Here is a 19598-nt window from a genome sequence, read left to right as displayed (position 1 = left end):
TTTTTTACACTGGTGTTGAAGTGCATGAACTTGGACACAAGTCTATTTTGCCAATGTTTTTATATATAAAGCCTCCTTTGGTACAATATCAATCGGAATAAGGGAGATAACTCTCACTGCATGGGAGGTTAAAATTACCGGTAATCACCAATAAACCTGTGTAAAAGGCTGAGTTATGTCAAATTTTGCCAAGCAACAAAAATATTTGCATTTCAAATATAATTAGCAAATTTCTTCAGGAATTTTACATAAACAAAAATCCAAACTTGAAATCCTGATGTACATATTTATCAGCAGGTGTCATTAATTAAGGATATAAGGTCAGCAGTGAGAAAAAAGAATGAATGTTTTACATTCTGATTCTTAAAACTACAGAATTGACCTGAATCTATTGCTTAGAACACTTTGACTTACAGAAATGTCAGGCGGTTTGCTGATATCATTAACAAGTAAACCACAACACATTTATGTAGAGAGATTAAACCTTTTATTATTCATTTCAATAAATATAGCATCTTATGTTCTTTGTGACAGTGAATTATTTCAAGAAAATGGAACAAAATTGTAAAACTAGCTTATAACAACACATAACCGTGAACTGGTGTCTGACTACACTCCATGCGCCTAACTGCATCAGTTAGTTCTAATACATCATTAACTGTTTGATAACTACAGCAAGTATAAAAAAATAGAAATAAAACCAGATCAGGGTATCAAGTAGCACTACCTGTAAAACATGACAAGTGGTTATCTAGTTATGAACACAGCACTAATCAGAAAATTGTTACCAGAAGTCTCAGGACTCACAGATAATCAAGTTATCATGTTAATTAATTAAAAGATCCAATACTTAATGGCAGTTTAGCATCAGAAGAGAGAGATCGTTAAAATCTGTGGTCTAGTCTGAGACAGAATAAGATCCTGGGGCTCTGCCCACCACACAAAACATGCTGCCAATACAATGTTCACGTAATGTACATACATGTATGTATCATAGGTTATTATGAACAATCAATAAATACACACACACGAAGAGGAAGAATCAGAATGACGGACGGAGCAAGCACTGATACTATATCAAACATGACACCCATACTACTGTGTATGGAATTTGTTGATACATATGTTTAATGTGGATTTCACACTACATTTACACCATCTGTACAGATAAGTTTGCCATTTCATAATACATGTACATGAATATAGGTTTCCATACCTACACTGTAATAATAAATTATATTATGGTAAATTCACAATAAACAAAATAGGTAAGCATAAAGTGCCCCCCCAAAAACCCTTGTAATAACTAAACAAAATACACATGTATTTCTATGTGTTCACAAAATTTTCATATCAAACTGGTTTAAAAAAAAAAAGAAACCTTTACAGCAGTTCACTAAATATCATTGCAAATGAATTGATAAACTAGAATTGTCACAAGGGAAATTGACTCGTGCTGTACAGGAACAGATTGCCCGCTTTGGCAAGGTCTCTTGCGGCTACTTCCTGGAACATGAGCTTGTATCCCGGGATGTTCCTGTATCCCGTGGTTTTCCTTGTATCCCTTTTTCCCCAGGACAGAGAGATCAATCAACTGTTCTGTACAGCTTTTGCCTCGGCTCTGGTGGACAGGGGGAAATAATTCATGGCATAATACAGACAGCACCAACCATCATGTTATAATGAACACATAAAATAATACAGATCTATTTGATTAAAAGCTTCAGCCCCATGGGTTGTTTCCTCCACCAGGGTCTAGAGAATCTGAAACATAAATCAATTCATCTAAATACCATGTACACATGTAATGTGTCAAACTGAATTTCCAGAATAGTTCATAATGATGAAATTATAAGAAAAATCATTCAAAAGTTATAGCATTAAACACACATATCCATTGTATTGTATGACCTTGACCTTCATAAAATGACCTTGGTGACATACCGTGTGGAGGGGGTGGAGATCCAACACTTTGTTGACTGGTGCTGAGATTTGACCGCCGGACTGACACCTCCTTCTCTGACATCAGGCGGAGATTATTTCTAGATATTTTGACTGGAGTTATACTAGTGTGTGTCACTACGGCATTCCGTGCGGAGTTTGGTCGAGAACTGTCACTTCTTCCACTCAGTGGGCGGCTCTCTCTTTCACGGCTGCAAAATGAACAACTCAGTGACTAAATGCTACACTGTATGTTCTGTATACTTCATAACACTTATAATGGAGATACAAGAATATTATTTTAAAAATCTGTTGTTCTTCATTGGACATTGCAAACTTGCATTGCAGAAATATTATTTTACATCATTCTGTTAACAATTTTATCAAACACTGCTTACTTGAGAGAGCCTGGAATGTGCGAGTGGTTGTTTGACATGGGAGGGAACTCTTGTTCATCAACGGAGCTTTGTAATGAATTCAATCCCATATCTTCATTTTGAAAAGAAAAATAAACTTTAAAAATATTCAAAATGCATATTTATATAGATTGTTAAACATATCATGGTTAAAATAAGTTGTAAGAGCTGTTTATAAATCAATTTACAATATTAGCAAAAGCATTTTAACTGATTTAGTTCCTTTCTCAAATCAAAAAAGGAACTTGGAGACTCTTTTTGGACATGTAGTACATACCTTGAGATCGAATGGTTCCTGACGCTATCAGGTCTTTCAGCTTTCTCTTGAGGTCTCTACTTGTCTTTTTGTAGAAATAAAGGTCTTTTTCAAGCCTGTGAAGTCTGTAATAAATATACATGTATGTTTAAGATATTCTATACTCCAACAGCAGTTCAAAGCAAATTGAAATATCTAAAGAATCTATGCACCAGTTATCTCTGATAATTCCTTAAACAAATAAATATACATAGATAAGACAAAGCTTACTTGGACTCGGTGGTTTCTGTCACTGGCTGGTCCTCCACGGCGGTGCTACTGGTGGTGATCTGGTGCATCAGCAGTTGCATCTTCTGTTCATACTCCCTCTGCTGTTTGGTCAGCCGGCGGTCCACCTCCACTGCCGCCCTCTGTAGTGCCCCCTCTAGTTCTCGAATCAAGCGCTCTTGCTCATCCAGCTTAACCTAGAGTAAAAACAATACACTGCAGTTGATACATAAAAAAATTTAACTAACAACACTCTATTACTCATCATAATATTGACAGAGGCAAGTGCTTAATTGATGTTATTGGATTGTTAATTCAACTTTAACATACATGAATTAAAGTAAATTTCTGCCTACAATAGTTTACAACTCAAATAACAAATAAGGCAATTGCTTGTTGAATGTTAATGTAACACAGGATAAAACAAAATTTCACAAACCTCCATTTCACTGCATTGGAGCTCAGTTTTTCTCTCTTGTTCTCGTAAATTGATAACTTTTTCAAAGTATTTGGACAAAAGTGTTTTGGTTTCTACAGCTGACAAAGCATTCAGCCTGTTTGTGATTGAATCCTCACTCTGAAGTACAAAATTAAATCTTGGTTTCTTGTGTTCATATTCATGTTACATGTGAAACCCAATGGACTTTGTATATGTTCATCTATATTTTAATCTCCATTCAATCTTAGGAATTTTCTAACCTGAGAAAGAATCTGGGAGTGTCTAAGTTCCAGTTTCTTGCTACTGATGTTGTCGTTCTTGTATTCAATGGCAGCATCCAAAGCTTCAATGGCCTCATCTAACTCTATCATTCTGCAGATAAAAGTACATGACGGTTTATAACAGCATTTCATATACAGTCATATTATAACTGTTTCTTCACATAAACATAGAACACAAAAACAATGTACACAATTTCAACCCTTCAGGGGACTCCTAGCATTATATATACTATCATCAGATCTTGCTTCTACCATTTCTTTAATTTATCAGCCATATTCATTGTACATGTACAAACTTGAAAATTTTTCCCAGTGTAGGTTTAGGGGTACATGTAATTTTGTTTGCAGAGGGGGTCTGAAACTATTTTTAGAATGTAACTCTGTGAATCTTATAAGTTAAAAACTTCTAAAAGGGGGGTGGGGGTGAGGGTGATAACCCAACCCCCTCTAGATCTATGCATAAATTAAGTAAATTAAATACCAAACAAAAATACAGGTTTTAGATTGATACTGTAAGTTTAAAATAAAACAAATTTATGGCAAAAGGACTGATTACAAATAAACACTTCATGAAGTTAAATTATCTCTACACCATTCGCCACTCCAAACCTTCTCCTGACCAGACATTAATTAGTTGATAATCGCTCTGTCTTTAATCAGTCTGGCTTACCTTCGCTCCTCCTGACCAGACAGTAGTTTGCCCTCCTGAAGCTTCTCCTCGAGGACTGCCCTCTTTTTCTGCAGTGTGTCTCTGTTGCTCTGTAACAGTCCCAGCTCCTCACGAACTCTTTGCTGGTCCCCTTGTGGTGTGTGGGCTAGTTCCCTGTTCTTCTCATCAATCATTCTGTCCACTGTATCCAACTTAGTGGACACAGTCAAGATGTTCTAAGCAGAATAAAAATGTTGAACATACATGTAGTACATGTATTTACTGTAAATGTTTTTTGCAAAGCACAGCCTCTGCTAAATCAAGTACGTGTACATCAACATAAATCAAACATTTATGTAGATAAATAGATACATTCAGAAATGTGCTAAATCAAATCCACCATATTAAACCTGTTGAAAATTATGTCAAATATTGTACAGCAACAAGACAACATACATGTTCTTCATTTTTAACAAGAAAGCTTACTAAAATCAAACATTTAAAGACTTTTAGCTGATTGGATACCTTGTTTATAACTTGACTTGATCGCAACTTCTTCATTTCTAATTCACTCTTCTCATTCAATATGGCCTCCTTTTTACTAACAATTTCTTCTCTCTTTTTAACCATCTGAAATCAGGAAAGTATGTTTTAGCTTACATGTGTTTTTATATTTTAGTGAATGTTTTTTATTCTTACGTCTGATCTATGACCTCTCTGAACTTTGACCCTGACTGACCTCCTCTAGCTCTTCCACCTGTCGTCGTTGTTCCACCACTTTTTCCACCTCGTTGTCAAGCCAACGCCTCTGCTCCTCCATCTTTTCTATATCATCACTTCAAAATAACACAGGTTGCTTCATTAAGAAATTTATTTCTTTAACTGAGGTGCATGTACCCGAGTATATCATAAACAAGTACATGTATCTCTATTGAAATAGCTATCAATCTTTGGTAAAAAAATACATGATAATATTGTATGGTACAAGCAAGTCAGCACCGTGGTCCCTTTTTAAAAACAAAAATAGGTCTTGCTATTTTGATTTAAATCAAACCAACTTGTTTATTTCTTATATGTACATTTACGGGTACTTCATAAATCCAGTAACAGTGACAAATTAATGATTTAGTGTTAGTTATGTGGTTTGCCTGGACTTACATTTGGATGGGAGGCAGGGAACCTGTCCTCAGTTTCTTCTGGGCAGCAGCTATCTCCTCATTTTTCTTCTTCAGCAGTTTCTGTTGCTGCTCATTCTTTTTCTGTAAGTCCTTGACTTTCTGTGCTTCCTTCTGCATTTCTTTCTACAATTGAGAATCATTACAACATCATTACTGACCAACACATACAGCTTGTTACTCTTACAATAAGCTACAGAGTAAAAGAGAAGTACACAATGGCCGACTTACCTCTAGTCTGCCTTTCTTGTCTGATTCATCCTTGAGGCGTTTCTGGAGCTGATCCTGCTGTTGCCTCATCCTGTCCACCTGCATCTCCAAATCAGAAATCCTGAAACACAACATCAAAGTCAATACTTACTGTGTACCCTAACCTCTGTCTACAGGGAAATATACAGTCTCAAAATTTATATTTACTAATGTAAATTACATCAAAGTTCTTTCAGAAAAAAGGTTTGAAAAAAAAAGATTTGTAACATTTGTGTTTAAAAGCACACAGCATTGGATTAGCTTACTTTTTGCTGTTCTGTGCCGAGAAGTTGGCAATTTTCTCTGTTTCCTTCTGTTTTCTCTGAATGGCCGACATTTTGGCTTTTGCCAGTTCTATTTTCTTCTTGTATTCTCTGAATCAGGTTTAAAAAAACATATCCATATTAAATAACACGAACACTTTTTGTTATATACCATACCAGTCTAATCAGCATAAATGAAATGTTGGAATGAGAGCTATTTAATAGGAAATTTTGGTGCTTCCTTCATCACAGTACACAGGTGTACATGTTTATACAGGTCAAGCAGACTTACTGCTGAAGTCGCTGCTTTTCAATCTTCTCTTGGTGTTTGTTGGACTCTAGATCGGTCAACACTTTTTGGGTCTCCTCCAGCTCTGAGCGAGTTTTCTCCTTCTCCTACATTATCATAAAACAGTTTCAAAAAATGGTTAATGTTTTGTCAAAGAAAAACACAAATTCAACAGACAATATGAATAATGGTACTACATGTACATATGTATACTAGTCTATAAAAGGGACAGTAAATGAACACTGGTATATCTATCTAAATTATGGTATGTAAACTTTACATATAAGCTGTTCTCATTTTGTCATAAAAATTCTTGAGAACATTTCCAAGCTGGTTAATTCTAAATCTGGTTAACAGTAAATTAATTTGTGTTAAGTTTAATGCGATCTTACCCTCTCTAAATGCTTGATTTTATCAGCATACTGTTTATTGAGGGTTTCTGCATCCTTTCCTGTCTTCACTAGTTCTTTAATAAGCTGTTCCTTCATTCTACAAAAAGAACGTGCATATGATTTATCAAATACTAGTAAACTATTCCATATATTAAAGCAGATATCAAATCTATCTGTAAATCAACTCTTATCATAATCAACTTCTGATAATATACAAGTGGAGAACTTGGTCTCCTCTGCGTTTGACATACCTGATGTTGATGGAGAGGTCCCTCATTTTCTGGTGGTCCTCCGACATCTTGATCTGGGTCTCCTTGATTTTCCGCTGGGTGTTGATGCTCTTTCTGAGGCGGTCTTCTACTGTATCGTACACCGTGTCACCAGCTGACGAGGACAGGCTTCCCCTAAACACTGTCAACAGAGAGTTACCACTATCAGTCTAATCACTCTTTAAGATGCAAGAGACACTTTTAGATATTTACATCAATTAATTTAAATCAAATTTAGAAACCTATAATATTTGTCCGTAAAAATCCTAAAGATGTAAAAATTGTAAAAAGCCCCCAGTAGACTCAACACAGACTTACAGATCACAAGATGATGCTTCAATCATTAAAACTATGCTGTTTTATAACAGATGTGTTGAAGAAAAAATACATGTATCTAAAGTATAAGTTTATTTTTATTTTTTTTAATCCAAAAGAGCTAGGGTACAGTACAGAAATGGATGTGGTCCATGCCTCCTTATCACACAAGTGTGAACATTACTGCACCAGAAAAAGTCCAGTGTTTGGTGTTAGTACTCACATGGTTTACTGATCCTGATAGAGGGGACATTCATCTGGTCTCCATTGTTTTCTTTATTGTCTTCTGTCTTGCCTCTCTTAACTTTATAAGTTCCTTTTCTCGTAAACTTACTGCCATCTCCACTGCAACAAAAAACATTCAAAGACATGTAATTTGAGAGGTAACTCAAATCTTGTAGACAACAGTGGGAGTTCACTTGCTGCTTAACTGTTAATTTTTACATTCACAACTTCTAGGATAAATAATTTCTAAACATCCTCTAACACTAAAATTATTGAGGTAAGTCGGCCATTGTGTACTTCTCTTTAACTCTGTACTTGTGTACTTACAGACTGCTACCTATGGCTGCCTTCACGTCCTCCTCTTCCTCAAATGTCTGATGCATGACTTCATCGCTGTCCTCCAGCCGACTGACCAGTAGCTGACTGCGCGCCCTGAAGCTCTTCATCACCCGCTCCAGTGTGAACAGGGCCGGGCTGGTCTTGATATTTCTGGAGGGAGGTCTCAGCCCTGGGTAGGCCTGGAAAGTTTAACTTAAAATTTAGGGACACCGGTTCATCTGGGTACAGTATACCTATCTATTATCAAATTCCTGAGAGAATTTGATGGCCAATACTTGCATGGTATTGTCTCTATCAAGGGCCCCTGCACCCATAAGCTCCCTCTGAGGCATTTATCAGAACAAAAGTCCAAATTTTACAGATAAAACTTAAAAGTTAATAAAATCACCCCACAAACTCTCAAAACTCTAATAAGTAATATGTTAAAGTTTTAAAAATTCAAAATAGAAATTATCGCTAAAATAATTTTTTTTCTTAAATAGAAAAACCCTTTAATTTGACATTCAACCTATTTCTGTTCTGCCCAATAAATGCAGTAGAGTTGATTGTGATGATTGACAGGTAAACTTACATCCGGTCTCCTGGACAGTTGAACGGGCACGGACTTGGGTCTCTGACCCCCGGTCATTCCAGCGGGGGCACTGGAGGTCACCGCCTCTTCCTCAATGATACTGCTCTCACTGAACAGCTCATCCTGTAAACAGTGCACTGTTATAATACAGAGCAGACAGACAGACAATGCTAGTAGCTGTACAATATAACAACAGTACACTCAGACAGAAAATGATTGACAACTGTAAACCAACATTTATTCCCATGTGAAAAATTTCTGCATGGTTCGCGAAAGTCTTGTCATCACAAATATTTTTTGCCGCAAACTAGTCCTTGCGTCTCTGGTTATTTTTTAATATCTTGGTCATGAATATTAGTCACAGCAAAACAGTTACCGTAATCTGCGATAAATCATGAAATAAAGTTTCCCAAATAAGAGTTGGTTTACAGTAACTGACAGTCACGGGGAGTCATCCCTAATACACACTGGCATCTAAAGAAAATACTGAAGTTCATTCTCAGTGTCTACTCTCATACTGATAAACATATATATGTCATATAAATCCCAGAGAAAAGATCTTTCAAACTTAATATGAAATTCATATCAGCATGTATATGTACATGTCTGTAATCTATATAGCACTCTTTTGGTTCTCCTTTCTGAGTGCCATCAATTTTACTCATTCCTTTTGTGCTTTCTATGATGCATCATATATTAATCAAAAATAAAACAGCTTTAGATACATGGATATTCAAACCTGTGCTGGTTGTAAGTGAACTGGTCACAAAATGTTAGAAAATCAATAACCAAAAATTGTGAATTGTTGTAAACATTCAAATCAAACAACCAGTGCCATTTTATAACAGCCAACTCCATTCCAAAATCCTGCAAAAACAAAGCCCAGACCTAAACCTGGCTAATTACCCTAACAACAAATTTTCCTATGTGATTTATTTTACACATGTTCATCCATGAATTATTGTACAAAAGAGACAAGAGGAAAGTGAAAACTTACTTAATCATTAATTTCTGTGATTGTATGGTATACATGGTAATACAAGTAGAGATCTTAATTCTAGATAATGTAAGATCGAAGCAGAAATCTAAATTATCGCATCTATTCTGATCTAAAAAGCAGCGGATAATCATATGAATTACAGATATCATACACATATTAAAAAAAGAAATCTGAGATTCTAGCAATGATAAGTAAAAAAGACATGCTGCACTGTTGGAAAGCAATTGTTATTACCCATTCATGTTGTTTAACAGAAATTCTACAGAGATTTTTTTTTTTTAAAGATAAAAACTGGTTTCCAACATTGACAACAAAATATCAAAGAACTGAAAGGTGCCCTGAACCTGTACCTGGTTTGTCATAATGACACTGTCACGGATATCCTCCTAGAAAACAGGGAGTCAGCATGTTAATGTCAAGCAGTCTCTCTTTTTCTCTGCACCTTCTCTCTCTTTCTCTCTCTCTTTCTTTCTGCATCTCTCCCTCTCCATTTCTCATTCATTCTCTCTCGATTATTCATATTCTCTCTCTCTCTCTCTCTCTCTCTCTGCATCTCTCCCTCACCATTTCTCATTCATTCTCTCTCTCAATTATTTATATTCTCTCTCTCCTCTCTCTCCTCTCTCTCTCTCTCTCTCTCTCTCTCTCTCTCTCTCTCTCTCTCTCTCTCTCAGCAGAAATTTGATCAAAGTAACATATACATTTTATAAGAAGAGACACGACAACCCATAAGATGGTGCATGATGAACTACAATTGGTGAAGAGCTGAATACATAATGCACACAGTAGATTTATAAGGTGTCATAAATTTATGTCCTAATATATTGCAAAGTTTTTATATTTTGATAATTATTTTATCAAGAAATCCATCAATGAATTCATCTACCCACAAATCTATGAATTTTACCCAACCTTTATAACCTCCAAAGATTCAAATTAAAGCTTTTATGTATGTGATTGTTTAGACATCATATCCACCTCGAGGAAATCAAACTGCTCTCAGTATATAAACTAATATTAAAGAATCATGTCACCCCAAAGAACATTTTAAAAACTGGATTAAATAATGTATACATGGGTGAAAATATGTTGCTGTTGACAAAATAATGAAGAAATGCACACTCCTCCTATGGTAGGGAGACTGGGAAAACTACTGGTACTGAAAAATTCTTTAGTTTTTTGCAATCAAGTTCTAAATGATGAGGATTCTCCATTTATAAAAGCAAGGTTATGGGGCAAACACAAACTACCACAAAAGTAAGGTCTGTTTAACAGACAGAGTTGTCTACCTTGAGAGCTCTGTTCAGTTCTTCAATCTTTATCTGCTGCTCTATCAACTGGTGCTCCTGTTTTTTAATCTGGTTCTCAGCATCTGATAGCCTCTTGTTGCTCTCCTCCAACAAGTTACCCTGAAACAGTGATAAAACTATAATATCATGCAGACTGACTGCATTTTACATCTATCTTAAAGAAGAAATTTTGAAATAGACTCAAATAATACAACTATTCATATTGTAATTTGTAAAAGTTTGATGTGCATGTATGAGAATGTGTACTACATGTACTTAACAACTGCATGTACTTCATCTATATACATGAATGTCTTTCATGTAAAAGGTAATATGTAATTTTAGTTATTAGTTTTTTGTGAAATATCTCCATATGTAAATATACATATAATGGTAAATTATAAACATAACAATGTAAAGCACAGCAGATAACAAGTAGAAGCAATAAAAATGTGTTAAGCCAATCAAATCAACTCACCAGATCTTCGTTTCTCTCACTAAGTCCATTAAATTCCTTGTTTTTCTCTGCAAAGATTTCCTCATCACTTTTGAGATCTTCTCTGCACTACAACAAAGAGTTAACAAAACCTACACTACAGTCTTTTACAATGGCTGTTTAATGGTTTCAGGAATTCCAAGAAAAGTAAGAGTTTTTATTTGTTGTTCACATGTAGCATCATGCAACAAAAAAGTCCCTGTAGCAGTTATGCAAGAATTAGTAGAGGATTAAAACAGCCATTGTTCTGCGAGTTAGATAAAAATCAGGTGCTGTATATTTAATATCACCAAAGAGAAAAGTTTTTCTTCAGAAGTTTAAAATTTAAGAATTTTGCCAAACATTTAATATCAAGTACCAAAAACTACGAATACTTTCTCAATGGTGAAGACTTTTGCTGCTTTCTTAGTAGCATTCACTGCAGATTTACAAGATACATTTTCACAAAGTTCACTCGCATTAGTTTCTTTGTTAATTCACACAATGTGAATATTTCATTTGCAACATCCAGGTGGACCTTACCTTATTCAGCTGGGACTGTAGATCTCGAATCGTCTGATTCTCCAACTCCTCCTTTGTTAGGGTGGCTGGCACCTTGTTCTTAATCTACAATGGATGAGTACATATACATGTTAACTTTGTCTTTTTCAATTTCTTTTCTAAATTGATGCTCTAACAAACTTTCCTTCATAAGTTAATTTGCTTCTTATCCTTGCAAAAGCATTTAGATTTTAATAATTTCATGTGCAACAAAGCATTTGGTATTTCCTGTTATTTTACTTACACATCATATCCTTATTAACAAAAAGTTAATGAAATTCTGTTCAGTTATTTAAGCAGGAGTTGCGCTCACAAAAATAAAAAAGACTGATGGGATGACTAAATGACTGGTAAATAACATACACTGTAACACTCATCGTCATTCATTGTGTGGGGTATAATAAATGAAGGTATAAATTTGAGTCTAATTGTGTGGGGTATAATATATGTAGGTATAAATATGAGTCTAATTGTGTGGGGTATAATAAATGAAGGTATAAATTTGAGTCTAATTGTGTGGGGTATAATATATGTAGGTATAAATATGAGTCTAATTGTGTGGGGTATAATATATGTAGGTATAAACTTGAGTCTAATTGTGTGGGGTATAAAATATGTAGGAATCAATTTGAGTCAAATTGTATGGGGTATAATATATGTAGGTATCAATTTGAGTCTAATTGTGTGGGGTATAATATATGTAGGTATCAATTTGAGTCTAATTGTGTGGGGTATAATATATGTAGGTATCAATTTGAGTCTAATTGTGTGGGGTAAAATATATGTAGGTATCAATTTGAGTTTAAATGCTGTTTAGACATCCCTGACCTCCTCCATTAAGTCCAGCCAGTCCTTGAGCCGGACGTCCTGACTCTTGGACAGGATGTCTTTTTGTTGGATTTCTATCAGCTGTCTATACGCCTCCTCTGCTATCATCTTGTAGTGGGAGCACTCTGTCTGTAGCCTGTCAACAAACACACAATATCAAGAGGGATACAGAGAAAGCTCTAGTCATATATCAATTCCTATTTAATTTTAATCAAGTATACTAAAAGCTTTAAATATGTGAACTGTTTACTAGTAATCAACAAATTTTGGTTTGATTATATCTGTACTATTCATTAGAAAAAAAAAATACATTCTAAGTTTGCACCTGATTACATGTTTCTAACATAATGATTTAAGACAAACAACGGAAATCATGGTTCTAACGTGATTACATGTACACCAGATATTATGATTACACATATCGTAAAACATTTTTGATTATTACACACATTAATACATGTACAAACACAGTTCTTACAGGAACAATCTACACCAGATACCATGGTTTTGACATGATTACACACACACACACACACCAGATAACATGGTTTTAACATGATTACACACGCATATACACCGATAACATGGTTTTAACATGGATTTCACAAACACACATACACAAAATAACATGGTTTTAACATGATTACACACACACATACACTAAACATGATTTTAAAATTATGATTACACGTATCAGAAAACATGATTTTAACATGATGATAAATGTACACACCTGATGACATGGTCCTCGAGCTTCTTCATCTGTAGCGCATCCTGCATGGCTTTTTCTGGGTTGTAGACCGAGTCTCCGCAGCCATTACTCAACATGGATGTCCTTTGTCTCACCAACTCCTCACGCAGGGCCTACCAGGAAAAAAATGTTCTTTATAATTGTTAATGAGCTCCACCTGGTATCAATCATACACTGTTACTGTCAATATCGATGCACTTCAATTTATTGATCCCTTAGCATGCAGTATGCCTATCAAAACCTTCATACCCAAATACACAAGTTGCAATACACATAATTTAAAAATTTGAATTGCTAGTTAATTTTCCTTGGACAAATCAGGCACCAAACTTCTTTATTTTATTTAATTTGAGTCCTAACCGTTTCTACAGTAGAAGTTTTATTAAAAACTCTAAAAGTCTACAACAAAACATCAATATGACATTAGGTATAATTTAAGAGATAAAATGCAATATATTTTACTTCGGCACAGTGCTTTTCTTACCATTCAAATTTTTCCTCTGCAAGTAAGATAAGTTATCTGACATACTGAAATAGGCTATATACTATACCTTAATCTCAGTTTGCATTTCTTCAAAGCGAATTGACTGCACATCTCTGTTTACTACAGGTGTATTCTTTATATTTCTTGCCTAAAAAAATCAACAAAATACACAAATCTGGAACTAAAGCATTGAAAACTTTCTTTCTCAACTTTTGACCACAATTACCTACCCTGTTAGCATATTTCAATGCATTGTGGGATTCATCCAAATTAGCCGAGGATGGACTTATACAGCAAATCATCAAGGTCTTGGCATTCCCTCCGAGAGAATCCTGTGAATAATTGAAACAAAAACAGTTAATGTGGAGTAGATTTAAAAGTCTAACACTTTCGAATAATCTTTTATACTTTTTGTCAAGTAATCACCCTGACAAACATACAGACCTTAAGAAGTCGGGTAATCTTGGACTCTCTGTACGGGATGTGTGTGGCCTTCTTCTTGGGGTCCCCTAGAGCACTAATCACATTACCCAAGGCCAGCAAACCCGAGTTTATATGTACAGATTCTGTATTTAAAAATATCAATATTAGATAAAAACTCTTTTTTTTTTCTTCAGAGAAATAATAGATACCGGAAATTGTTTTCAAATATATTTTTCAAAATAACGTGGTCTCTGACCTTTGAATCTGTCCCCCACATTTCCTGTCCTGTGAGCTCTCTCTGATCCTGCTAGGTCAACAAAGTGAAACTTTCCAAACATGGTGTGTGTAATATCTACAATTTGAAAAAAAAAGCCATGTCAAGAATACAGTTACATGAAGAGAAATTGTTCCAATTAAATACTCCAATATAACAAGGTTCTAATGGAGGAAAGCTGCTTTAACATTGTAAAATGTATTTAGTTTTTAAAAACCTCATTTCATTAATTTCACATCATAGAATCTCAACCCCACTCCCAACCAAAATCATCAAACTTTCATTACATCAATTTATTCATTTTAACATTACTTTTATATCATGCAAAGCATTTTGTAGCTTCTTCTCAAGTTCTTCTATTATGAAAGTAATACAAACAGCTCACACATACCAAACTGTGAAAATACATAATTACTCTGTATCTTTTGAACTTTCACATATAGTTCATAAAAAATATAGAAGGCTTGTCAATTTTACAGAAAAAAATTACAGTAAAAGAATTTGTATTTGTAAATTTTGAAAGTTTTAATCCACACATCTAGAAATATCTACTTTCTACATAATTTGCTCATGTGATTGACAAGAGAATGATAAGGCAGGGCACACAGGAATGCTAGGAATGCTTTAATTGACAGACAGATACAAGCACGCAGAGCCTTTAGTCCACCAAGTAATGGCTGGTTATCTGTGAAGTTAAAAGCTTACAGACATCGCATAGTTAAGTACGGTCCCAAAAACAAACCTTTAGACGGCAACTCTCCTGAAAACAAAGAGCTTTCATTTTCAGAACTTTCTCACTTGCTACGAATAATGTCAATACCAATGTCAATGTTTCATATACCGGTAGTTAAAATCCCGGTATATTTATATACATTTATATACATGTGCTTTTTAAGACTCAGTAATACTTTTAAACATGCAAGTGTTTGTGAGTTCAGTAAATACCTTAAGTTTGATGTAAGAATTTGCATAACTTCAAGCAACGAAATGATCACAAGAAATACAAATACTACATTGCAAAGAAACACAAAAAGACAAAAAAGTACTGCTGCCCACTGAAGTCTGATTTTACAAGTATTTTGTGAAAATGCATGACGTGACACTGCTTGCAAAAAAAACAAAACATTCACATGCAAGCTCTAAAATCCCTAACACACATTCAAGAAATAAAATTCAAATGAAACGCACCTTCATCCAAAGATTCTGTACTTTCACTTTGCTTTCTTTTCTCTGCCATGACATCATTTTCAGACCATTTCTGACCTAAAATAAGCAAAACAATTTTTTTTAAAATAGATAATAAATTCTTTTTTAAAATAGATAATAAAATATTAGCATGACTTTAACAAGAATGATTCTCTGTAGTTAATTTGTAGTTGATTTAAGATTCAGGCTCTGCTGTCAATAAAATTTTTAAACTAATCAACACAGCTCTCAACTCAAATCATTAAAATTCAAGTGCATATTCATGTACTTGAGGCAAAACCTCGGATCTGAGGCTTAGAATTTAGAATTTGGTGATAACAATGAGTATGGATGATTCATTGTTAGAACACTTACCAATGTTAACAGTGAAAACAGAGTGAGATCGACTGGACTGCTCATTCATCTGAGTTGACCCTGTGTGTCGAACAGATGAGCCTGACTCGAGCAAACTCATTACATCATCGAGAGTCTCACACTCCACCTCCCTCGCCCCAATAATCACTGTATGTGAGAAATAAACAAATCATTACAAAGCTTAACAAATGAAGCACATTTACTGGCATATACATATATGTAATGTCTTTTGAATCTAAACACTAAATGTTTATTTGCAAGACTTGCATCAACTATAAAACTGTCTTCATAAATTTCAATATATTAAACAATTGCTAATGTTTTGCCCTCTTTGTTCACACTATCAACAGATTCATCCAACCCCTGGTCACTCACCAGTGTTGCCTTTATCATCCTCCCTGACATGGAGATTGTTGGCAGGGGTCTCAATGTCCAGCAGATCTTGTAGCTCCTCTTTGTATATCTCTATGTAGGAGACCTTGACCGAGTATTCCATCTCTTTGTTGGCCTTCAAACAGAAAAGTAAAACTATTCCATGGAGATATAGTTTAAGTCAGATAAAGAACAGATTTCTTAATCTATCCAAATATGACTCATGATAAGAGAGCCCTTTTTAAGTTCCTTTAGTCAAAGGATAAGTAAAATCGACTCAGAGGGCCCCCCTGGAATAGACCATATAGTCCATAGAAGAGTGATCCCCTATCACAATCTCTGCTGGACCGATTTAAGTGATCAAGAACATAACATACAATACAAAGCACCCTTGACAATTAGAAATTACAACTAGTTAAAGTACAGATGACACAATCAATTACTTCAACTAAGTCAATATGCTCTAACCTGCATGTAATCAAACATGTCTTTGAGAGCCCTGGGGATGACGCCATACTCCTCCTCAGTGATGGAATTCATGTTTCCCCCTCCCACAGTGTATGTCTTACCAGAGCCCTGTAAATGAAAATTGCAGTTCAGACTCTTGTCCAGCAAACATGTACAAGTTGTTACAGAAATGATACTATTTAAATTGTTTTAAATTTACAACAAAGATTTCTGTACAATTATACTGGAGTCAGTAGGACTTACTGTTTGTCCGTAAGCAAAAACTGTTGCATTGTATCCCTCAAATATACTTCTGACCAGAGATTCCACACAAGACTTGTATACCTCTTCCTAAGAATGGGAAACGCACATGTGTTGGTTGGTCATTTAAAGAGTAAATAATGCAAATATACTTACACATTTATTGTTTCTTGAGTACATCATGCTCAAGTAAACGTTAAAACTTTGTTGTAATAAAACCAATCTGTAACATATACAAATAGGTATACACTTGACAGTTACTTCCGACTTTTACATAGTGGTACATGTATGTAACCTGTACATGTGAATAACGAATAAAGAGCTAAACATTAAAAATTCTTCTATTTGTCAAAGCTATACCTGTGTTGTTTTGGATGAGAGAACATAATCAAATGTAAATCCTCTGTCCTTCCCTAGCACAAGTTGATTACTAGATGGCATGGTTCTTACACACATTTCTTCTCCAGACACTCTCTCCTTTGGCAGAAGTGGCCGAACCTGTGTGCAAAACAGTTCAAAATATAGCATAAAAACTATACAAAACTTCTCAGGCCTCTATTCTATAAACCGTAATATATAAACACATCAGCATTCAGCAGTATCATCCAAACTACAAGATTTCTGATATTGTACTTTAAAATCAGAAATTAAAAATTAGACAAAATAAAGGATAAGATGATATGATCTTCAAATTTGGGCTTTAAATAATTGATTGCCAATCAGTTTATTTTGAATTTGGTTAAGTGCTTTGTGAAGAGGACTTGACGGTCACATATAGAGCCAGTTATTCTAAAGTCTTTTTCTTCTCTATTGGTCAAGTCTGGTTGAAAATTCTATTTTTAATTATTATATTAATTGTTAAAGACAACTTAAAGTCTAACTTGAAATCCTAAGTTATCATTGAAATTTAATCATCATCTTTAGCCCTGATAAGTGGCTTTTGTATTCCAAATCCATTAAACTTAAACATATAAGTGGCTTCTGTAGAACATGACTTTACACACAACTTACCCTAACTGCCACTCTGACATTCATTTCCTGTTGTGTTGCCATTTTAGTTTCCATCTTTTAGAAACAAAGTATCTTTCAAACTACATCAATGCATTCATCTTCACAGAAATACCTGTAAATTCAAAAGAAATGCTGCAATTAGTCATAACTGCTGTCAATAATTGAACATGTACATACATATTATATCAGACCACAAAAGATTTACGTTCTGCTACCAATGTAATGTATAGGCTCAGTACTGCCACGCTATTTCTAGCACTGGCTAGTGGGTTAAAACTTTAGCTCAGTCAGTAGAGCGTTGGTTTTCAAACTAAAGGGTCTTGGGTTTAAGCCTAGTTTGGATTCTTATAACAGTAAGAAAAGGCCTTCTGCAGGAATGGCTGATATTAAGAATTTAAAGCCACATCATTTACTGGCCATTGACTCTGTGATTTTTCAACTTTGGTAATGCACATATTGCACATTTAATTTCAACAGTTCTCAAGACATCCTACAATGACATTCTTGTTACAAATGATTTAAAAATTTTATTTTTTCCTTAGATGCCCAGGCTTGTCAATGTTCATGTCGGTTCATTAAAAATCATAAATTGGAATACACAAAGGCATTTTAAAACAAATAGAAATACAAAACAGAATTTTCATACGTGTTTGACAAACCTTAATTCCAAAAGATGAACGTTAGAAAATCCATTTTATTCATACTTCTTCAGGTTTCGATGTAAACAACAGAAAGTATGAAAGAATTTATTGCGCATGACTACTAATAACATCCGGTACGAAACTATCAAAAAACCATAAAATAACAGTAAAAATTAACAAAATTAATTAAAACAAATCAATGCTCTGTTTTGAAAAAAAAAACAATACAACGTTTTGCATATAATCAACCGTATATACTGTAGTCTGAAAATTGATTCGAAACTACTACTATATGAAACCCGAACGTCATCTGTGCGTTTTATAAATGTTCATATCCCAAGAGATTTCGTCATCTAAGTATTTCGTCCCTTCTCCATAAAAAGGGAAACTTTTTTTAATACTAATGTTGTTTTAACAATAGTTTAAAAAGTTTGTCCTGGTCTTTTTTTTTCTTTTTTTTTATTCTACAATTTAAAGGGATATTATTTTTAGTTGTGCAATTAAAAATAGGTAGTAGTGATATGTACCTTAAATAACCAACAAAAAAAAAGAACTCAGCACTTCCAAAACTGTGAGCATGAACGTAATTAACGTAACTAAGTAACTGATATTGTGCATGTATGAAGTTTGCGATCCAATTTGCTTACAAACGTTCAGCAAGGAACAAAAAATTGAGAAACAGAAAGAAAAAGAAAGAGCCACATGTAGACAGAGACATACATACATTTATGTCTCTGATGTAGATATACAAATGTATAGACAAAAATACAAATATAGATTGATCTTTATAACATTGTCATCAGTTATTCGTTTTATGATATTCCAACTGCAAGACACATTTTACAATAATACGTGTATCGTTAAGAGCAATTTTAGCTTGCAGCA

The 19598-nt window shown here is 34.5% G+C and overlaps 1 protein-coding gene across 4 annotated transcripts; it reads right to left on the bottom strand.

Annotated features, from left to right (window-relative positions):
• Positions 1 to 1368: 1368 nt before the first annotated feature.
• LOC105347031 (kinesin-like protein KIF27) lies at positions 1369 to 18873 on the bottom strand. Of its 4 annotated transcripts, none has more exons than XM_011455902.4 (38): positions 18732 to 18873; positions 18073 to 18184; positions 17422 to 17559; positions 17065 to 17151; positions 16822 to 16929; positions 16357 to 16489; positions 15982 to 16128; positions 15610 to 15684; positions 15164 to 15181; positions 14404 to 14499; positions 14169 to 14290; positions 13955 to 14056; positions 13792 to 13872; positions 13223 to 13353; positions 12490 to 12625; positions 11644 to 11727; positions 11104 to 11190; positions 10626 to 10745; positions 9687 to 9722; positions 8337 to 8459; positions 7754 to 7944; positions 7425 to 7546; positions 6869 to 7028; positions 6618 to 6714; positions 6229 to 6332; positions 5940 to 6047; positions 5656 to 5755; positions 5408 to 5550; positions 4989 to 5085; positions 4775 to 4879; positions 4271 to 4485; positions 3580 to 3691; positions 3320 to 3457; positions 2884 to 3077; positions 2635 to 2738; positions 2340 to 2430; positions 1945 to 2153; positions 1369 to 1764 (listed from the first exon to the last, which is right to left on the bottom strand). In XM_011455902.4, exons 2-38 carry the CDS (start codon positions 18124 to 18126, stop codon positions 1724 to 1726), a joined length of 4209 nt encoding a protein of 1402 aa, XP_011454204.3. In that variant the 5' UTR covers positions 18127 to 18184; positions 18732 to 18873; the 3' UTR covers positions 1369 to 1723. The 4 variants fall into 4 exon arrangements, with proteins under 4 accessions (XP_011454204.3, XP_034308154.2, XP_011454206.3 ...); XM_034452263.2 differs by having other exon boundaries at positions 18719 to 18741; XM_011455904.4 differs by lacking the exon at positions 9687 to 9722.
• Positions 18874 to 19598: the final 725 nt, after the last annotated feature.

This window comes from Magallana gigas, chromosome 5 (assembly GCF_963853765.1).
Source record: "Magallana gigas chromosome 5, xbMagGiga1.1, whole genome shotgun sequence".
Taxonomy (NCBI): Eukaryota; Metazoa; Mollusca; class Bivalvia; order Ostreida; family Ostreidae; genus Magallana; species Magallana gigas.
This window is presented reverse-complemented; position numbering and strand designations above follow the sequence as displayed.

What these genes read in the sequence shown, in the direction of transcription:
- LOC105347031 (XM_011455902.4), bottom strand. Translation starts at nt 18,126, where the DNA reads ATGGAAACTAAAATGGCAACACAACAGGAAATGAATGTCAGAGTGGCA. An exon ending in ACAGAAACCACCGAGTCCAA is followed by an intron (nt 2,739 to 2,883) that starts GTAAGCTTTGTC and finishes TATTTATTACAG; the next exon opens with ACTTCACAGGCTTGAAAAAG. An exon ending in AGGAACCATTCGATCTCAAG is followed by an intron (nt 2,431 to 2,634) that starts GTATGTACTACA and finishes TTCAAAATGAAG; the next exon opens with ATATGGGATTGAATTCATTA.